Raw genomic sequence first — 19,184 nt, 5'->3', positions numbered from 1 at the left:
CAAGAAATTAGGAGTTCCCTTGCCTATGATAGCTTACAAGTTAGATAACGGCCTTAGAATAAAGCTTCTTAGATCTTTCCTAGTTTGTGGGGTGTGGCATTACATTTAAATTTTTTTTGGACATTTGTTTGTTTTTAATGTCAATACATGTTGAATTCTATTTCTGCAATGAAATCAGTTTTATTTTTTTATAAAAATTTGAATATTATTTTTGCTCTATGTGAACTTATGTTGGATTATATTTATATTATTATGCATTTATGTTATTTCAAAATTGCAATTAATTTAATCTATGATAGTTGGAGATTAGAATTTTGGATGATGATTGTTGACATAGTTAACTTTTGATTCCAAATCTAATATACAATTATTATTGATATAATTAATTAAGGAAAAATATGTATGTTTCGAGCATTAAATAAAATACATTATCCAATTTTTACATTTTTTTTAGAAATGACATTTGCATCTAAGAACATTGTCGTCGAACTTAATAAAGGAGAAAAATTTAATGGCGAAAATTATGAGATATGGAGCATGAAAATCCAATATGTCTTGGAAGAACAAGAGGCTCTTAAAGCTCTTACCACGACTATGGAAGATCTTGAAAAAGGAGACACGGCTCAACATAGAAGAGACCATGTAGCTTATGACGTGGAAGAAAAAGAATTCCATTGCTCGAAACAGTTTGTTGAGCAACATAAAAAATGATCTCTTAAAAAAGTACCGGGAATATGAATTAGCAAAGGACATGTGGTCCGCCCTTACAACAAAGTTTGGAGGTACGTCCATTACCAAACTCTAATCATTTACAATCAAGTTTGACATATATAAGAAAAAGCCTGAGCATACTATGAGAGTACACTTAAGGCACTTGTCAAACATGATTAATGAGTTGAGAGATGTAGGTTATGTCTTAATTGATGAACAATAGGTTCAAGTTGTCATAAGATCATTGCCTCAAAATTAGGAACACATGAAGATACACCTTACCTATAATGAGGGCATAAAAAAATTTAGAAAATGCCACATGACATTGGAACTGGGAGAAGATTGCCTTAATTCTAGTAAGACAAATACTGATGTGTATATGACTAGTTCTAGTTCACATGATGGGAAGAGATTTAAATGTAAATTCCAAAGTGAATCCCAAAGAAAAGGCAATAATGATAAGGCTCAAGAAAAGAAAAGAAAGTTTTATAAACATGAAAAGGAAAGCATCCTACCAAAAAGAAAAACATGGCAAAAGTGAAATGTTATAACTGTGGAAACAATGGACATTTGCTCGCAATTGTAGTGAGCTGAAAAAGGTAAATTACTTGTTTGCACAAGTTCTATAAATGTTTCTAGTTCTGTTCTTTCTAACTGAATCTCATCCTTTGTGGACTGTAGATTCAGCAGCCACAAACCATACAGCGAAAGATAGGAGTGTTTTCATAGAGTTTCGACAAATACCACAGGAAACAAAGTGGATATATATAGGTAACAATTCTAGAGTGGAAGTTAAGAGGATTGGCACATGCAAATTAATTATGCGTGGAGGTCAAATCCTATACCTACATGACGTGTTATATGCACTCGATATTCATCAAAATTTGATTTATGTGTTAGAACTTATTAAATAGGTTTTAATTTAAACTTTTCAAGTACTGATGTTCATTTATTTTTGGACAAAAATTATTATGGTTGTGGTTATATTTCTGATGGTTTTATCATACGAAATATTGATTAGAATTATGCTTGTTTTTTCTTCATTACATCTTCTAATAATGATGATGTGAATGTAGTGCATGCAAGGCTTGGCCATATTGGCCAACAACAAATGAATACACTAGCAAGCAGTAGCGGATCCAGGAATTTATTTTAGGGTGGGCCAAAATAAAAATTTATTATACATTATTATTTTTGTCCATTAATATTTTTGTTAGGGTGGGCCAAAATATATAAATTTACATATTAATATTAAAAAAAAAAATTGGCCCACCCAAAAAGTGGTTGGATCCACCACTGCTAGCAAGAGAAGGATTGTTAGGAAACTTAACAAAAATAGACTTTTCTACTTGTGAACATTGCCTAGCTGGAAAAATAGCAAGAAAACCATTTGGAAAAGCGATAAGAGCTTAAGTTTCATTGCAATTAATTTATTCTGACAGATGTGGTCCAATGAATGTGAGGGCTAGACATGAGACTGTTTATTTCATCACATTTATAGATGATTTCACCCAATATGGTTATGTCTTTTTGATCTCTCATAAATATAAGTTTTAGAATGCTTTAAGAAGTTTAAAAATTTAGTTGAGAATCAATTAGATAAAAAGATAAAAGTTCTACGAACCGATCGAGGTCGTGAATATTTTGAACAATTCAGAAATTTTTGTAATGAAATGGTAATAGAATGTCAATTAACTATTCCAAGAACTCTGCAACAAAATAGTGTTGCACAAAGAAGAAACAAAACCCTACTTGAAATGGAGAGGTTTATAATGGCACAAGCAAATTTGAACATCTCCTTTTAGGGTGATGTCTTATTGATTACCACATACATACTCAACCGAGTACCCTTCAAATCTAATACTACTACACCATATGAGTTATGGACAAATCGGAAACCCGATTTGAGTCTCCTAAAACTGTGGGGATTTGCTGCTTATGTTCACGAGCCTTCCCATAAATATGGAAAAGTAGGTCCAAGGGAGAAGAAATGTATCTTTATAAGATACTTAGAACATTCCAAAGGATACGTCTTCATAGGAGAACAAGAAAGTGGTAACATCAATGAGTTTGAATCACGAGATGTCACGTTTTTAGAAACTGATTTTCCTAAGAAGGGCAAGATGGGTCAAGATTTGTTTCCAGGTGAAACACAAGACCAAGGCAATTCTGCTATTGAAAACCAGTTGGTTACACTACATCCCAGTGGGAGAGATATGGAAGTTGATGAATTAGTTTCAAATCCTCAATCATTCCCCACAGATGATCCGACTATGATAGCTAGTCCAAATAGGAGTAACACCAATCAATCTCCAATGCGTTGATCAAACAAGATACAAGTTCTACATCGACGATTTGAGATTGAAGGGAAAGTTTTTCTAGTTACTCCACAAGATGAAGACGAGCTAAGGAATGTAAATGAGGCTCTCAAATGCCCTTCTAAGGAAAAATGGATGAAAGCAATGGAAGAAGAAATAGAGTTATGAAATCAAACCAAGTATGGGAATTGGTTGATTTACCAAAAGGACATAAAGCCATTAGGAATAAATGGTTCTCAAAATCAAGCGTAAAAGCTGATGGAAGTATTAAAAGATACAAAACTTGTTTAGTCCCGAAGAGGTTATACACAACAAGAAGGAATATATTATGAACATAAATTTTCACCTATTGTGCGGTTTATCTCAATCCGAATTATTCTAGCTATAGTTGCTAACATGGATCTTGAATTGCATCAAATGGATGTAAAGATTGTTTTTTTCAATATAGAATTACAAGAAGAGATATATATGAAAGATTGCTTTTCTCAATATAGAATTACAAGAAGAGATCTATATGGAACAACCAATAGGTTTTATTAAAGAAGGCCAAGAACATAAAGTGTGTAGATTTTTAAAGTCGATTTATAGGCCCAAGCAGTCCTCAAGACAGTGGTATATTCGATTTCATAATACGATAATGTTGTATGATTTCAAAATGATAAATGAAGATCATTGTGTATATATAAAGAGATCCAATAACAAATTTGTTATATTATCATTATATGTTGATGATATACTTATAGCTGGAAATGATAACAGATTTGTGAATGAAATCAAAGGATGGTTATCATATCATTTTGAGATGAAAGATATGGGTGAAGCTGCATATATCCTTGGAGTCAAGATTTCAAGGGAATTAGTATCTCTTTCATAAGTGTCATACATTAAGAAAATTCTTGAACAATTTCATATGCAAGATTATAAACTCATAGACAACCTTATTGCGAAAGGTGAGACTTTGAATCGTAAATTATGTCCAAAGACTCCATAAGAAAATGAACAAATAAAGAATGTTCCTTACACAAGTGTTGTTGGAAGTCTCATGTATGTCATGATGTGCACAAGACCCGAAATCTGTTTTGTTGTTGGGTTGGTAAGCAGATATCAATTCAACCTAAGACAAGCACATTGGAAAGCAGTGCAGAGAATCTTAAGATATCTAAAGAAAATAGCTAATTACTCATTATGTTATCAAGGAAATAATTTACACTTCAAAGGCTATATCGATGCTGATTGGGGAGGAGATTTAGATGAAAGAAAATCTACTTCCGGATATGTTTTCTTACTAAATGGCAAGGCTATATCTTAGAGCAGTAAGAAACAATCATGTATAGCCTTATCAAAAATGGAGGCTGAGTTTGTAGCATTTTCAGCTACAGTGCAAGAAGCCTGTTTGGTTGAGATGGTTTATGAATATCTGGGAATAATTAATGTTGCTATTGAACCAGTGAGAGTAAACTGTGACTATCAAGTAGTAATAGCATACACTAAGGATCCCAAATATCATGGTAAAACAAAACAAATAGATATAAAATACAATTTTGTGTGAGATTTGTTGGCACAAAAAGAGGTGAACATGAAGTACATATCTACACATGACATGGTTGCGAATTCATTTACAAACCTATACTAAGGGATACATTTAATAGACATATCAGATCTCTAGGCTTACGTTGATGTTGAATGTACTCATACTTTGAGATTTCCCAAAAATGTTCACATTGATCTTATCAATATTAAATAACAATATTGTCAATGCTCAATTTCGTTTATTATGGAGCATATATATATATTTATTTATTTTGAAGAGCATGTCGAACAGTTAAAAGATTGGTCTTCTCAAACCGGCAATCACCTCTATTAATTTGTGGGAATGGAGATGAGACAATTTTAAGCTTATTATCTAGGTGATAATAGAGAGCAAAACTTAAAATATTTAAAGTCGCCTAAAACAGAATAAAAATAATGTCATAATGAAGTATGACAATTAGTGATAAATTATCAAAATGTATTACTATATCTGTTTAATTGCCAAATTAGTGATAAGTTGCATAAATTTAGTGTTTTTAGGTTTGTTTTTATAGTCTTCTAGTTAACTTCTCATTTGTTTTCTTTGTTTTGATGTTAGTTTTTGGTAAGTTTGAGATGTGAATGGTCAGCTATTGATTGGGAGAAATTTTTGTGATTTTTAGGTGTTAATTGAGTAGATTGGAGCACTGGAATGAAATTGTGATTCAAAGCTTGAAAAAATTGAGATAGCTGACAATTTTGAAGGCCATGGCCTTGCCTTGGTGGTTCACCATGGCCATGGTGGTGGAATGAGGATAAAATATTGAGGACAGGAAGCACCATGGCCTAGGCCGTGGTGACATATATTTGGACACAGCTAGGGCCGTGTCGGACACTTTTAGGGTTTTTTTTTCCTTTCCTTGTTTGTTTAGGACTCTTTTGGGTATTCAAGTGTGATTAAGATTACTTCTTGGGAGGCCAAATTTTGCCTATTCTTGGAGAGAGATTATTGTGTAACAAAAGAATAAAGAGAATCAAGAACAAAATTCATTACAGAGTTTGTCTTTACTTTTTCAATATGATTTATTTCTTGAATTCTGCTCTTATTTCTTTTATTATGAACTAATTTTCTCAGGCTAAGACTAGGGTTAGTCTATTTATGGATCTGTGATCAATCTTATACTCTATGGTCAGTGAATTATTTTTCTAATGATGAGCTTATATTATGTGTTTAATGTTATTAGGAACCTGATCAATTTCTGATAGAATTGTTTTGTGTGATTGAGACCGAGAGGAGACATCACATGAGTGCTCTAGTAATATAGGCCATGGATTAATTGGATATAGAGATATATGAATTGATACATGCAATAGTCATAGGCGGGATTAACTTGTGCTGAAAGCTATAGGATTTCATAAAGCTTAATGCTCCTCTATTTCATTAAATCTATATAGAGATATCTAGGTTGTGAGATAGAAGTATAATTAATATTGCTTAAGAAAGAATATTGGTTAATCTAAGAAATCTCGTCGTCACATTAATTAAATAAATTCATTGACCAGAGTAAATTGAGGGGTGTAAAGAAGTTATAGGTGAGCCTGAAGTCTTAGTCATTTTCTCTCATTAAATTCTTAAGTTTAGTTTTACTGCAATTGTTTAATTCTAATATTTCAACTTTTAATATTTTTAGTTTTAAAGATCACCATTCTAAGTTCTGATTATCTAGATAAAGTTAAGACTAATTAACGTTTTAGTACTTGTTTACGCAATCCCTTGGGTATGATAACTTGTATTTTGTTACACTATATTACTTGAGACTAGTGCACTTGCTAGTAGTTGTTTCAAACGACACAACAATTAGAGTTCTGATGAATTAAAAGTATGTAAAGTGAACTCAAGTTAGACATTAGATATGTCTGAACTAAAATTTGTATGGCATTTACAAGAAAAAAGAGACATGCACTCCATGGGAAAGAAGGAAATGTTGTAGCATGTTATTCATATTACATGTGCAAAAATATTGACCAAAAGGATAATGAAAGTCAAAATCTCAACTTTAACATTGTGAGACCCTAAGATTATAAGAATAAAATCTCATAGAGTACCCTTATTACTCTATTCTGGTTCTTGAAAACCTTATTTAATGATTGTTATCTTAGAGTGTTGCCAAAAGATTAAGATAGATTCAATTTGTTGGGACATTTCTGGAAAAACAAATCAAATGAAAGTTGTAAGAATCAAGAAAGAGGAAGATTACAATTTTTTGGATTATCACACTATAATCATGTGTATTCATTGTTTAACCAATTATGTTTTGTTCTTTTATGTAAGGATAAAAGATAATTATGAGTACAACAAATGTTTATTATAAATGAGATTGTTAGAAAAAGATGTGATAAGTAATCTAGGATATTGCATACAATATACAACACAAGTTTCACAATTCAAGAAGTTATATATTCCTAATAGATATATGATTGATGTGCTCTCGATGTATGGATGGTCACACGACATATTTACTAAAGTATAAACCTTGAAGAAGCACAAAAAGAAATAGTCTCGTCATGTGTGAGTGAGAGATATTAGATATGGGTGGGACACCCATGATGGGACCCACCCAATTATATTATTACGTTGGCAGTTACCACTATTTTACAGCAGGCATACAAGAGTTTTTCATTGATGAAAAACTCTCCTCTCAACTCTCTTACGAAAATATTTCTCTCTTCATTCATTATTTCTATTGGAATTGAAGAGGACGGTGGTATGTGCTTTTGATTGACAAAAATGAGGTAATTATGTTGTGACCTTTATTGTAGTTTGTTTAAGTGAAAATACGACTACAATAATGACTTTTGATATGATTTTGGGATTGAATTAGGATATCTGTTATTCTTAATCTACTAACAACATAAAAGCTTGGTTGGATGATATGATAGGACTAAAGGATGATTAGGATGCAGCTTGCCACTCTTGTGCAACAATTGCATATAATAAGTCCTTAACCACTTTTTGTCAGTTAAAAATATATATAAATTTCAAAATCATAATTCAAGAAAAAATAAAAACATTTATAAAGACTATTGTTAAAATTCATCATAAATGTTATTTTCTTTTATTTTTCACACTTTTCTAGTTTTCCTCCTCCATTTTTAACTCATCGGGGTTGGGTTGATACGAAGACAAAGATTTTCTAAAATTTTACCTAATAGATAGGACATGAAGTAAGTGCAGTAAAACCTCTCTATAGTGATATTATATATAAGAATAACCTTTATGTAGTCATAAAAAATTTTATTCTTAACTTAGAATAGTTATAAATAAGAATAAATTCCACATTGTAATAAGTTATAATTTTTCTAATCTCATTTTAAGAAAGTTATCTCTGCAAAGTAATACATAAATATCTGTATATTGCAAAAAAAAAATATATATATATATACTATGTCATATTAAAGGTTTAAGAGAAATAAAATATTTATCTATAACATGAATTATAAGATTAAAAAAAAACAAGTAATATTAAAAGTAAACAAGAAAATTTAATACTACTAAAACAATAAATTGAAATCTTAATACATACTACTAAAACGTGAATTATAAAATAATAAATTAAAATAGTAATTTTTGTAACTACACATTTATTAAGTTATAATCTCCTGATAGTAATAAATTAATTTGACCCTGTCATTATCAATATAGAGATATTTTACTGTAATTAATTTTATATTATAGAGATAGCTGTAATTTGAAGCAATGTTTTAATAACCAACCTAAGGTGAAACTCGACAAAGTTGACTTTGTCGGGTCAGGCCAAACCGAGTCTCAACGAGTTTAAAATTTAACAAATACACCCCTAAAAATAACAATTAAATCCTTACAGGTTTGAAATTTAACAAACACACCCCAAATACAAATTGGCGATCGACTGGTTGGTGGTGACGACACGCCAAATGCAATCCCAATCATCTCTATTCCCCATAAAATCGACCCAAGATCTGGTTGAAATAAGTTCTATTTTGACCAGATCTCACTAACGTCGACGTTAACATTCCAAGCCAGATCTCACCACTGCTAGCATCGACAACCCCTCCCCATCACCACAAAAATACTCCCCTCAACCTCTTGACCAAATCCCATCTCACCCCATCCCCGTTCGCTATGCTATTGCCAGCAAAATCAATCTGTTGTTGCCACCAATTTTTTTTCGATTTCCAATCGATTCACTCATTGGAAATCACCTCTGTCGCCACCATTCCACTCACCGACACTTTTTCTTAAAAAATCCTAACATGTCAACCTTCAATTATTCACCAATCATCATCCAGATTTCTAAGGTTTTCGATAAATAAATAAATAAATGGGCAACCCAACTAGGTGAAAGCCCCAAGTCCCAATTGAACGGTTCAATCGGCCAGCCAAGCCGAGTTTTAAAACACTGATTTGAAGGGGCTTTTGAAAACTTTTCAGGGGCTGTTGTAATTTTATATAAGGCCTATAATAATTTTACAAGATTTCTTTTACATACCCCGGCGGGCTTTTTTACATCCCTACTACCAAGTGATGGCGAGAGTCTCTTTGTCAAAATTTGGTAGAAGAAATTTGGAGATTTAACTATTTAAGGACTAAAAAGAAAAATTAATAATAATAAATAAATAGGATAGAGAGAGAAACCAATTTACATAAAGGTTCTATAACTACAAAACTTAATCAACCTCGTCTGTCATTGCGTGTATATGGGGAGGGTTACCCAATTCACAGGCAGGCCTCTCTGGCTTTGAATTTTGAAACAAATCCATTTCTCCTTTATCATTCTTCCAACTTTACTACACTGCTTCTACAAGCTGAACCTGTGATACAAACAATGTGGCCAAGCCAAACTTTTAAGATAAATAATTCAGTACACATTGTTCTTATCCTCCATCTTCAATCATTCTGTTGTCATCAGCTCAGAGTCTGATAAAATTTTATTCATGTCTTCAAAGAATGGCCAACTCTTTTGGCTTTTCTTCTCACTCTTGCTTTCCTGTTTTCAAATAAATGAATAGGTTAAATGATAAATTCGAGATGCATTGGATATTCACTCAAGCAAGGTACTACAAGAATAATAGAGGGCATAAAAAAGCCCAGAATACTATCACACACATACACATGCACTGAAGGAACGAACCTCGTATTTCTGTAGCAGAGATGCCCATAGGGATTTGCACTGGCCAGGTGTGCGATTAAACCCCTCATTCATTAAATGTGTTGATATTTCTTTCCAGAGAGCCATTCTCCCCTTCACAACTTGAAATCTACTACGCAATTCCCCACGCATTTTAATGAGTTTCTTCACCTCCTCAGGTTTCCATTTGTTCCGTTTCATCGTCTTGGAAGACTTCCGCTGGGAACTTCGCTTCTCTGAGGATTCATCTTCACTGCCTTCAGAATCATCTTTTTCAAGACTTAATATCTGCTCCTCTTGTGGAACCAAACCATCTTCTTTTACCAAATTGTCAATTGGTGAAGATGATGTGGTGAATGGTTTCCAGAAATCATCTGAATTCTCGGAATCAGAAGGAAGTCTTTCAATAAAGTTGGAACTTGAAATAGTGGTGTTTTCCTCTGGAAGTAGATCTTCAAATTCACTACGATTCGCTGCAAGAATGAATAACGATGGAAAAGGACATACAATTAAAACATTTGCTTCAAATAAAAATCTTATGCAAATAATTTATCAGCCCAAAGGTGTATTGGAATAGTCATAGGCCAAAAAGAAATCCCTGAAATTCGTGCACATTGAAAATATCCACGTAACCAGAAAGTGACCAATGAATTTCTACAAGACATGCATGAAAATTAAACATTCTCACTGCAAGGGCAGTTCTTTCTCTTCACATGTAGCACCAACAAAGTTGGTTTCATTTAGGCTTCATTCATTTTAGTTCTTTCATACTCTGGCAGATCTTAACTTCCATTATTCTATTAATGTTGGTTTCAGCACGAAATCATGAATTGTATCAATGGGCACGAAAAAGGACTCGCAATTAAAAATGAAATAACAACAGAAGATCTGAATCTCCAATCAGTGTCACTAATATTAAACAATCCTATAGACCATGCCTACAAATTTGCTAAAATACTTATAACAGCCCAAAAAATAGTTTAATTTTGAAAACCATGAAAAAGTACTGATGTGAAATGAACTTTTTGAACCAGAACACAAATTCTCTAGCTAATTTCTGCCGAAATTAATGACGGGCACCCCCATATGTTTCCTGAAGATGCCTCCCTGCTTCCCTAACTGCAATGATCTCCCAAGAAGCAATTCAATCATCTGTCATTGCTATCTATATTATCTCACTTGTTTCATGTGGCCTTTAGGGTTTCTAACATTGGGCAATATGCAATTTTGAAATTTTATCAGCAGTAAAGCACAGATAGAAAGCTGTCTACTCATCTCCTCACATCTCATCAAACCAAGTTTAATACCAAGCAGTTTTCTGTCCCCTATGTTTCTCAGTGATTCAGTAATAAACACTTACGGTCAACCATGACAGGCACTCCTGAGGGGTATTTTAATGTAATAACTGGTAAAAATCTAGTATTTCTCCCTAAAAGGGAATGGGGAAGGATTGCTTTTTATCTCTTCATCTGATTTGTGGTGTGGTGACAACCCCCAACCGTAAACAAGAGACAAACAGACATGCAGATGCAGAAATATTTCTTCAACATGCACACACATTAACACAGAGAAAGAAATGTATAGAAACCTTCAAAATTTTGGTGCTGTGCATTGCCGCCCTTCTGCTTGAATTATTGAAAGGACTTCTTTTGGAGCATCAACCACTTTTCTCAATGTGGGAGACCAAAACCAACTGAGAATTGCCAGATAGCCTTGCATTGAGCTCGTCTGAGATAACTCCAGTTGGATTTTCTACAGCAATGGCAATGACTTCAGGTCTTTTACCACTGTACTTCCTCACCATCTTCCTCAACACCTCAGAGACAGTTTTTTCCATGTGAGCTAAAGGACACCTAACAGGGCAGCTTGAAAGTGCAGCATGGGCAGCTTTGTACATTGCATCTAAAAGCTTCCCTTTGTCAAGCCACAGGCAACGTGTAGTAAGTCTTATTTTTCCTTTCAAGCTATATTCATTTAGACTCTCTTGAGGACGTAAAACTTCCATGCTGCAGTGGAGCATTGTCAAGATGAATTTTACATACAACAAAGATGTGTAATTATTTAAAGATTAAAAGATCTACCTGACCACAATAACACCATCTGTAGCAATTCTTAGTCTCTCATCAATGCAGAGTTCGGTAGATGTGCCAAATGCTTTATCACCATCACTATACATCAACTGCAACATAAAATAAAAAAGTTATAAGTAGTTTTGCCAGTTACTATCTCATAATAGACAATGAAACTTCAAATAGCTACTTACCTGCAAATTCTCCTTCCCAAGAGAAATAAAACCGTTAGAAAGTACTCTTCTATTCCTCAAGTGAGAAACACCAAGCATCTCTCCATTCTTTATAACCTGATATGATTGCATGAATTACATTTCAGGTACCATACTTTAGTAACATATTTGCCATTTTGAACATTTCACATGAAAATGTCAAAAGAAAATCACAGTATATATATCCTTGTAAGTGAATCATGTACCAATGCAATTAGACAGAACAGATTTTTTGTCACATTGTTACAAATATTTGGTTAAGGGACAAGAAGACCCATTGAAATGCACTAAATAACCAATTGACAAAACATACAAGGATGTAATACAAATTCTCAGTTATTATATGAAATCGCCAAAATCATATCACATGAAAAGGAAACATGGACTCACTGTACTATGTCGAATGCCAGTTGATCTCCCAAGGAGTTCATGCTCTTTTAGAAACAACAGTTCTCCATGTATGGGTAAAAAATGTTGTGGCTTTACTATTTTAAGAACTTCCTCCTTCAAATAGAAATTGCATGATTAGAATCGTACTATAAACAATTACTATTCATATCATTCTAAATAGTTTGATTACATGAGAAAAAGAAAATAAACTATAATAAGAAAAAAAACTATACAAAATGAATACGAAATCTCACAAGTTCACCACGATAACCATGGCCAGATGTATGTAGCCCTTCATTCCGACCCATTACTATAGTTGATCCAATCTCGGATATGCGATTTAGCATTTTCATTACACGAGATTCATTACCAGGGATCACCTGAAGATAATAATACAACCAACCAAAAAGTCTCAAAATCTAATAGATTGCGGCAAGAAACTGTTTATAATCCTTAAAACAGCAATACTCCCAAACATCAGGCAACAGAACCTTGGACAACTTCAAGAAAACACATTGCTTCCAGTAAATCAATTGCAGTAATCATCAATGGAAAAGATGAAAGTTAAATAATACTTAACCCGAACAAGAACTTGTTGAAAGCTATTTTATGAAAGTTACAAAATGAAGCCTATAGAGGGGCAGGTCACAACAAGCTAAAACATTAGCAATCAGAATATGATGTTTGATCATTTGATTTTAATTCATCAACATGTATCCAGTTAAATTGAAATAAATATTTACCACAACATCTTTTACCTTAGCTGAATACAAAATAATATCTTCCTTGGTCAGTTTAAGGGAATGACTTCCTCCATAGGACGCAAGATTGAGGGCAGCACGTGGTTCTGCCTGACACAATAGCAAGCACGGTTACATGCCAACAAGATAGCCCAATAATAAAGACAGTAATGCATGCAACAAAGCAGCACTATAGTAATCAAGATTAACTTACTTGTGAACCAGTTGTAACAATCAGCAAATCTTTCGGAGCAAAGCTATCAATATCTTCCACTTTCACCTATATAATATCAAGACAGGCCAAGAGTAGATGATATCATAAAACTAATATATTTCTCAATAGAAGCAAGACGGGAATATGCCATCACATAGATTAGAATTCTTAATTATGATTAATATTGACCAATACGGATAGATATGCCAGAGAAATAGCACACGGAAAAAGGAATCACTTTTTATCTAGAAAGTCTATGGAAGACAGATCCAGACTTTAGTTTTCAAAAGAATTGTCCTGAGAATCTACAAGCATACTAAAAGACACAGCATATAATGCCTAAGCAGATGAAAGGGAGTCCTGACCATAGTCAGTGTGATAAACTTGTGTTTTTGCAGCATTGTCTGATCAAGAAATAAGCAAAATCAAGAAGACAGGCAAAATGGAGGGTTCTAGCTAATCCTACCAGTTGGATCTCTAGAGATCATATAAGAGGTATTGAGCATAAGGCAGCCAATGCTTTGCATACAAAAGACATGTTGGATAAGAGGCAGAAGGCCAAAGTGAGAAGAGTGAGATAGAAGGCAGAGGGGTATTTGGAGTGGATGATCTAATATCTCAGTGAGAAAAGGATTATAACAAAAGCTACAGGCTACTGCATGCTAATATACATAAATATCCATCTCAATCAATTAGCAGCACCAAGACAGTTAGTTATACGCAAATGAGAAACTACAAATCACACTAACTGAGAAGAGGAAAACATAAGTAGATTTAGGTAGTATGGTCCAACCAAAAGACCAAAGAATGGAAATAAGGAAGCAGGAGGAGCCAAAAAATAAAACTAACACATATGAGTTAAGTGAGGATATGGCCCTGTAGGAGTAAAAAGGTGAAGAATTATTCACATATTAACCCACTGAGGAAGAGCTTTAAGATTCAGTTGAACTGAAATTAAGCTAAATTTTGCCCAACAACATATATAGTGTATGGGTAAAAGCAGTCTCTCAACCAGATAACAGAACAAATATGAAGCTATCTGAAGGTTTCCTTAAAATATAGGCAAAGGACAAGCAGAATTCAAAATATTGTTACCAGAGTTGACGGATCAATTGGTGCCTTTCCATCCTTCCAAGCAGCATCCAGATATGTCCTAAGGGACATGCCAACAAATACTAGCTTTCTACCAGTTAAATCAGCAGCAGATTTAACACTTCCAAGGCGGTGTATATTTGATGCAAACTGGGTAGTAATAACCCTTCCTTTAGCAGCTGAAATATGCTTCATTAATGCATCCCTTACAACACTTTCACTAGTTGTCCTTCCAGGTGACAGTACATTTGTTGAATCACTCATCATCTGAAAGAAGTTGGATATTAAATGTCAAGTTTGCTCATCTTCATCATGAAGTTATAAATACACAATGCATAGATATATACCCATATAGGCAAAAACATGTGACATCTTTGTTTCAATATGACAGAATTTATTGAAAAGAGAAGAACAAGGCCAAGTATAAAGTAACCTCTTAAGGGCACAAAGAGTAAAATTAAGAGAATCAAGGCATTGGAAGCCAGTCCCAGCCACAAACATTTAATTCAAGACATGTTTTGCTCAAGAAAGATCATAAATGGATCCTGAATAGAATGATTTTTAATAATAGCCAATGATTTAAAGAAAAACTTATCCTACAAGATTTTGGTGAAAATCTTTTGCCAAGAGGATGTTGACCATACAAAACTATCTTTACCCAAAATTTTCACTAATTACATCTTCGATCTACTTTTGCATCATAAACAAACAGATAACATAATTTATGTTTCCTAAAGAACCGAAGATCAGCTGTCTCTCCCCCAAAACCAGAGCAACTTTGCTTGTGTCAACATAAATATCTAGAACATGAATCTAGGAGGCTTACCAGTGTCACTCCTTCTTTCGAGAGTTGCTCTAAAGCTTCACGGTCAAAAACTTTCCCATCCAATGGTGATTCATCAATCTGTTGAAAGCGAAATTCTTGTAAGTGTGAGACTTGTACTAATAGTAGGTAAGAAAATGAGAAGATTAGATAAACTTACCTTCCAATCCCCAGTATGAAGAATTGTACCATCAGCACAGCGAAGAACTAATCCACAACAATCAGGAATAGAATGTGTCACTCTGATAGGCTCTATTTCAAATGGGCCGGCCGTAAATCTTCTCCTTGTTTTAAACACTTTAAGTCTAGATGGAACAAAAATCCCATTCTCCTTCAAACGCTTTCTGATAAGCTGTTAAGACAAGAGGTTTAACTAGTCCAAATCATGATAGACAATCAAAATATTGAAATAAAGAACGAAACAGAAAGGCATCATGATCAAACAAATGGAGATACAGGGGTTTTGGTATAAGTACAGAAATATTTAATATATAATAGTAAAGAAAGAAAGAGTCTCAAGAGCTACCCAAGCCAGACAGTTACTTGTAATAGACTTTGATTCTTCACATCAAAATTAATATGAATTTACAAGGTAACTTTTTTGTTGCCTATAGAAGAAACATTATTGGCTGAGACATAGCAAGTTCGTGAAGTGAGGAGTGGATGTGTTTATGGAGCATCTATCTATGAACACATGAATATGTGTGCATATATGTAATAAACATGACAAGTACCTCCATTGTGAATGAAGATGCATATATCGGTGTATGTGAATCCAAAGCTGGGATCACCTGTTCAGTAAGCAATGAAAATTATTTAAATTTTGTAACAATCGAAATAAATGAGAGAAATTTAATTAAACCATCATGACAAGTACTTTGTAATAATTCAGTAATCTAAATCAAATAATGCAGCTTGGCCATATATACTTCTATGGCTCCTATACATCTCCATGGAAATGTCACATCAACATTCATGGTTTCCATAGAAAAACCTAGATCAGAATGAAGTAAAATTACTAAACTCCAAACTAGTGCACTGTACTTAGTCCTAGTGATTGGTACCCATTTTGATTCTTATCCTACAATGAACTGATGACATCATATTCAGGTGGACGTTGGGTACACAATTGTATTTTCTTCTTCGTTATCAACAAATACTTTTCAGTCTCTTATTAAAATAGAAATAATAATAATAGGTTTACAAGTTGCTATGGTCTGGCATATTGACATTTTATCATTCAGAAAGATTATTTTGCTCTCTTAACAGAAACAAAATACTTTTTTTTATAGTTACCAGAAAACATTGAGGCATGCATCAAGAACGGAGAATGCTAGGGTTTATAAAAGATGTTCAACACAGATACTTTGCATGTATTTTTAAGAGGACAATTCCCTGTTCAACTACATCATCACAAAGAATCCCAGCTGCAAATAAAAATTGAGGCATTTCAAGAAATTTCATGAAAATTTTAAACTGGAAATAGATAAAAAGAGCTAGAAGCTAAACAATTTGGGCTAATACATGTTTTTGAACAACAAGTTATATAATTTTCAATTCCTTTTTCCTTGAACAAACACCAAAGTGGAAAATGCAACTACCTGTAGCAAGTTCAATTAACTTAATTGAAATCTTTCTTTCCTAACCCCTCACCCCCTAAACAAGCTTAAAGATCTCAAACTAAAAACGCTGGCATCAACCTGCCAGTTTCCAATCATTTGTTCAAGTAGTAGGAAACTTTACCCAGGGCAACGCACCAATGTGATCTTCATGGCCATGAGTTATGATAACTGCTTCAATTTTGTGGCTCCATCTTTTGATAAATGTGGTATCAGGTATAATCTTTTGGACGCCAAGCTCATCATAGCTGAATGCATATCAAACACACAGAAAAAAATCAACATATGAAAAGAAAAAGGGAGAACCTGATTTTTATAAGCGTACTGCAAAAGGTCAATAACAATTATCAATCGTTTCCTCTTCACTAATGCAATCATTTAGAGGTTCTTAGATCTAGTTGATATATTCACCAGTCCTGGTCAATATATATTAACAATTGAAAACTTAAAAAAAAAAAATCTTCAAGAAGCAACTAACTATACTCCCAGTAGAACTAGTTTTGGGGAAAGAAACCACCAAACAAAGTTATTCTCTCCAATTGGCAGTATCCTGGGATAAGATACAATCCCTTTGGAGTACAAACTGTGGCTAAATACTTACTCTGGAAACATGACACCTGCATCAATTAGAATATAGCGATCATAGTTCCCCACAAGCATGCAGTTCATCCCAATTTCACCAAGACCACCAATTGGAAGAACACGGAGCGGTGGGCCATTAGACCCTTCATAAAACTGTTCCATCTTGCGTTGAACAGAATCTTCCATACTTTTTCTAGCCCCTTCAGTTCTTCCTGATCTTTTACTTGGAACTTTAGATCCATGTGTACCTGGAATGAGGCCAAACAGATTAACAACCATCAAATTTATTTTTTTATTATACTACCACAAAATTTTTTATACAATGATGATAGAAATAATAAATAAAAAAGCAGGTTTTTAATAAAGCAAACGTAGGCAACATGCGCAGTGATAAGCATACAACTAAACTGAAGATTTATCAAAAAGTGCAGTCCCAAAGATTTATGAACTACAAATACAAGGGACCCTACCATACTAGTAATAATTATTTTTCTCAATAATTTCAACCTTCAAATTCAATTCCGAATGTTTTCAGTTTTTGCTGGCGGTAAAGCTTCAAAATTCTTTATTTTATTGTCTTTTCCTCATTTTCCCAGCAACCAAACCAGAACATAAATCATTAAAAAACAGAACAAGATAAATACATTTTTTTTCTGCTTTCATTATATTTAAAAGAAAAAAAAAAACCAAAGAAAGCAATTATATAAGTGATTAAGAAAGGAATCATCACGATACATATTCTTTGGAAATTCTTCCTCCAAGTGAAGAATAATGGAACTGCCAAATTTCATATTCATACCTATAGTGTTAGGAGAGCCAATAGAGCAAAAAATTGAACGTTTTCTATGCCTTGGATTGCAGGAGAAAGTGTAGGGAGTAAGGGAAAGAGCACTAGTAGCCGCCATTACTGGCTGTACTTTAGCTGGCGTACAAGAAGCCAAGTAGAGTGAATAAGAGAAAGAGAAACTCCCTAATAAACCTAACTGCATGTGTTAAGAATCAAAATTGTGAAATAAAACCCTAGAAATTTGAATTCGTTTGGGTAGGGTTTATGTTTTAGAGATGGTTGAGTGATTGAGGTTGGAGCGGGAAACGGAGAGAGTGAAGGGGATATTTATGAGAGGTTGAGAAATTAAATATCTTTCGTTCTTTCTTATCATTTTCCAGCAGTGGGTAACTGGGTATTAGATAAACACACGCACGTGTCTAAAAAGCCGACATCATCCCACACGTGTGAAAAATATTTGAATTATGATTGATAAACAAATAAATAAATTTATTTCTTCCTTTTCTCAAAGGAAAAATCTATTAAATAAAATGCATATCAATTGTGCTACCACTTATTTATGATTATCATAATTTTATAAAACCTTAATTTAATTTTTAATATTTTTAAATAATTTTTTTTTTTTTAATCAACAGACCGAGTGATAAAGATTTAAGGCTTAAAGATTTGCTCTCCTTGTGCTCTTAAGTTCGAATCATAAAAATAATTGTTAATATTGTTGGCCACGGACCGTAAGACTTGCCCTGTTTCAGAAGTCGTGTTCAAGGTTGGAGGACTAATCAAGATACTCGTAAACTGGCATAGACACCCCCAATAAATAAATAAATAAATTATTTCTTTTTAGCAATATTTTTATGTTCATTTTAACTTTGAAAACCACTTTCTTCATATATGAAATAATTCTTAAGTATTGTACACCTTTTTAACTCTCTTTCAAAACCCAAAAAATA

At 33.4% G+C, this 19,184-nt stretch overlaps 1 protein-coding gene across 1 annotated transcript; it reads right to left on the bottom strand.

Annotated features, from left to right (window-relative positions):
* Positions 1-9,195: 9,195 nt before the first annotated feature.
* On the bottom strand, positions 9,196-18,585 carry LOC116116773 (ribonuclease J-like). Its single transcript, XM_031402821.1, has 17 exons — positions 18,247-18,585; positions 17,467-17,695; positions 16,990-17,113; positions 15,981-16,037; positions 15,407-15,598; positions 15,250-15,327; positions 14,427-14,690; positions 13,332-13,397; positions 13,136-13,228; positions 12,632-12,757; positions 12,378-12,491; positions 11,970-12,065; positions 11,788-11,885; positions 11,369-11,712; positions 10,387-10,411; positions 9,710-10,169; positions 9,196-9,565 (listed from the first exon to the last, which is right to left on the bottom strand). Exons 1-17 carry the CDS (start codon positions 18,434-18,436, stop codon positions 9,470-9,472), a joined length of 2,652 nt encoding a protein of 883 aa, XP_031258681.1. The 5' UTR covers positions 18,437-18,585; the 3' UTR covers positions 9,196-9,469.
* Between the last annotated feature and the right edge of the window lie 599 nt (positions 18,586-19,184).

Source organism: Pistacia vera, unplaced genomic scaffold, assembly GCF_008641045.1.
Source record: "Pistacia vera cultivar Batoury unplaced genomic scaffold, PisVer_v2 Contig782, whole genome shotgun sequence".
NCBI lineage: Eukaryota > Viridiplantae > Streptophyta > Magnoliopsida > Sapindales > Anacardiaceae > Pistacia > Pistacia vera.
The sequence above is the reverse complement of the archived record's forward strand: the minus strand, read 5'-3'. Positions and strand labels throughout refer to the sequence as shown.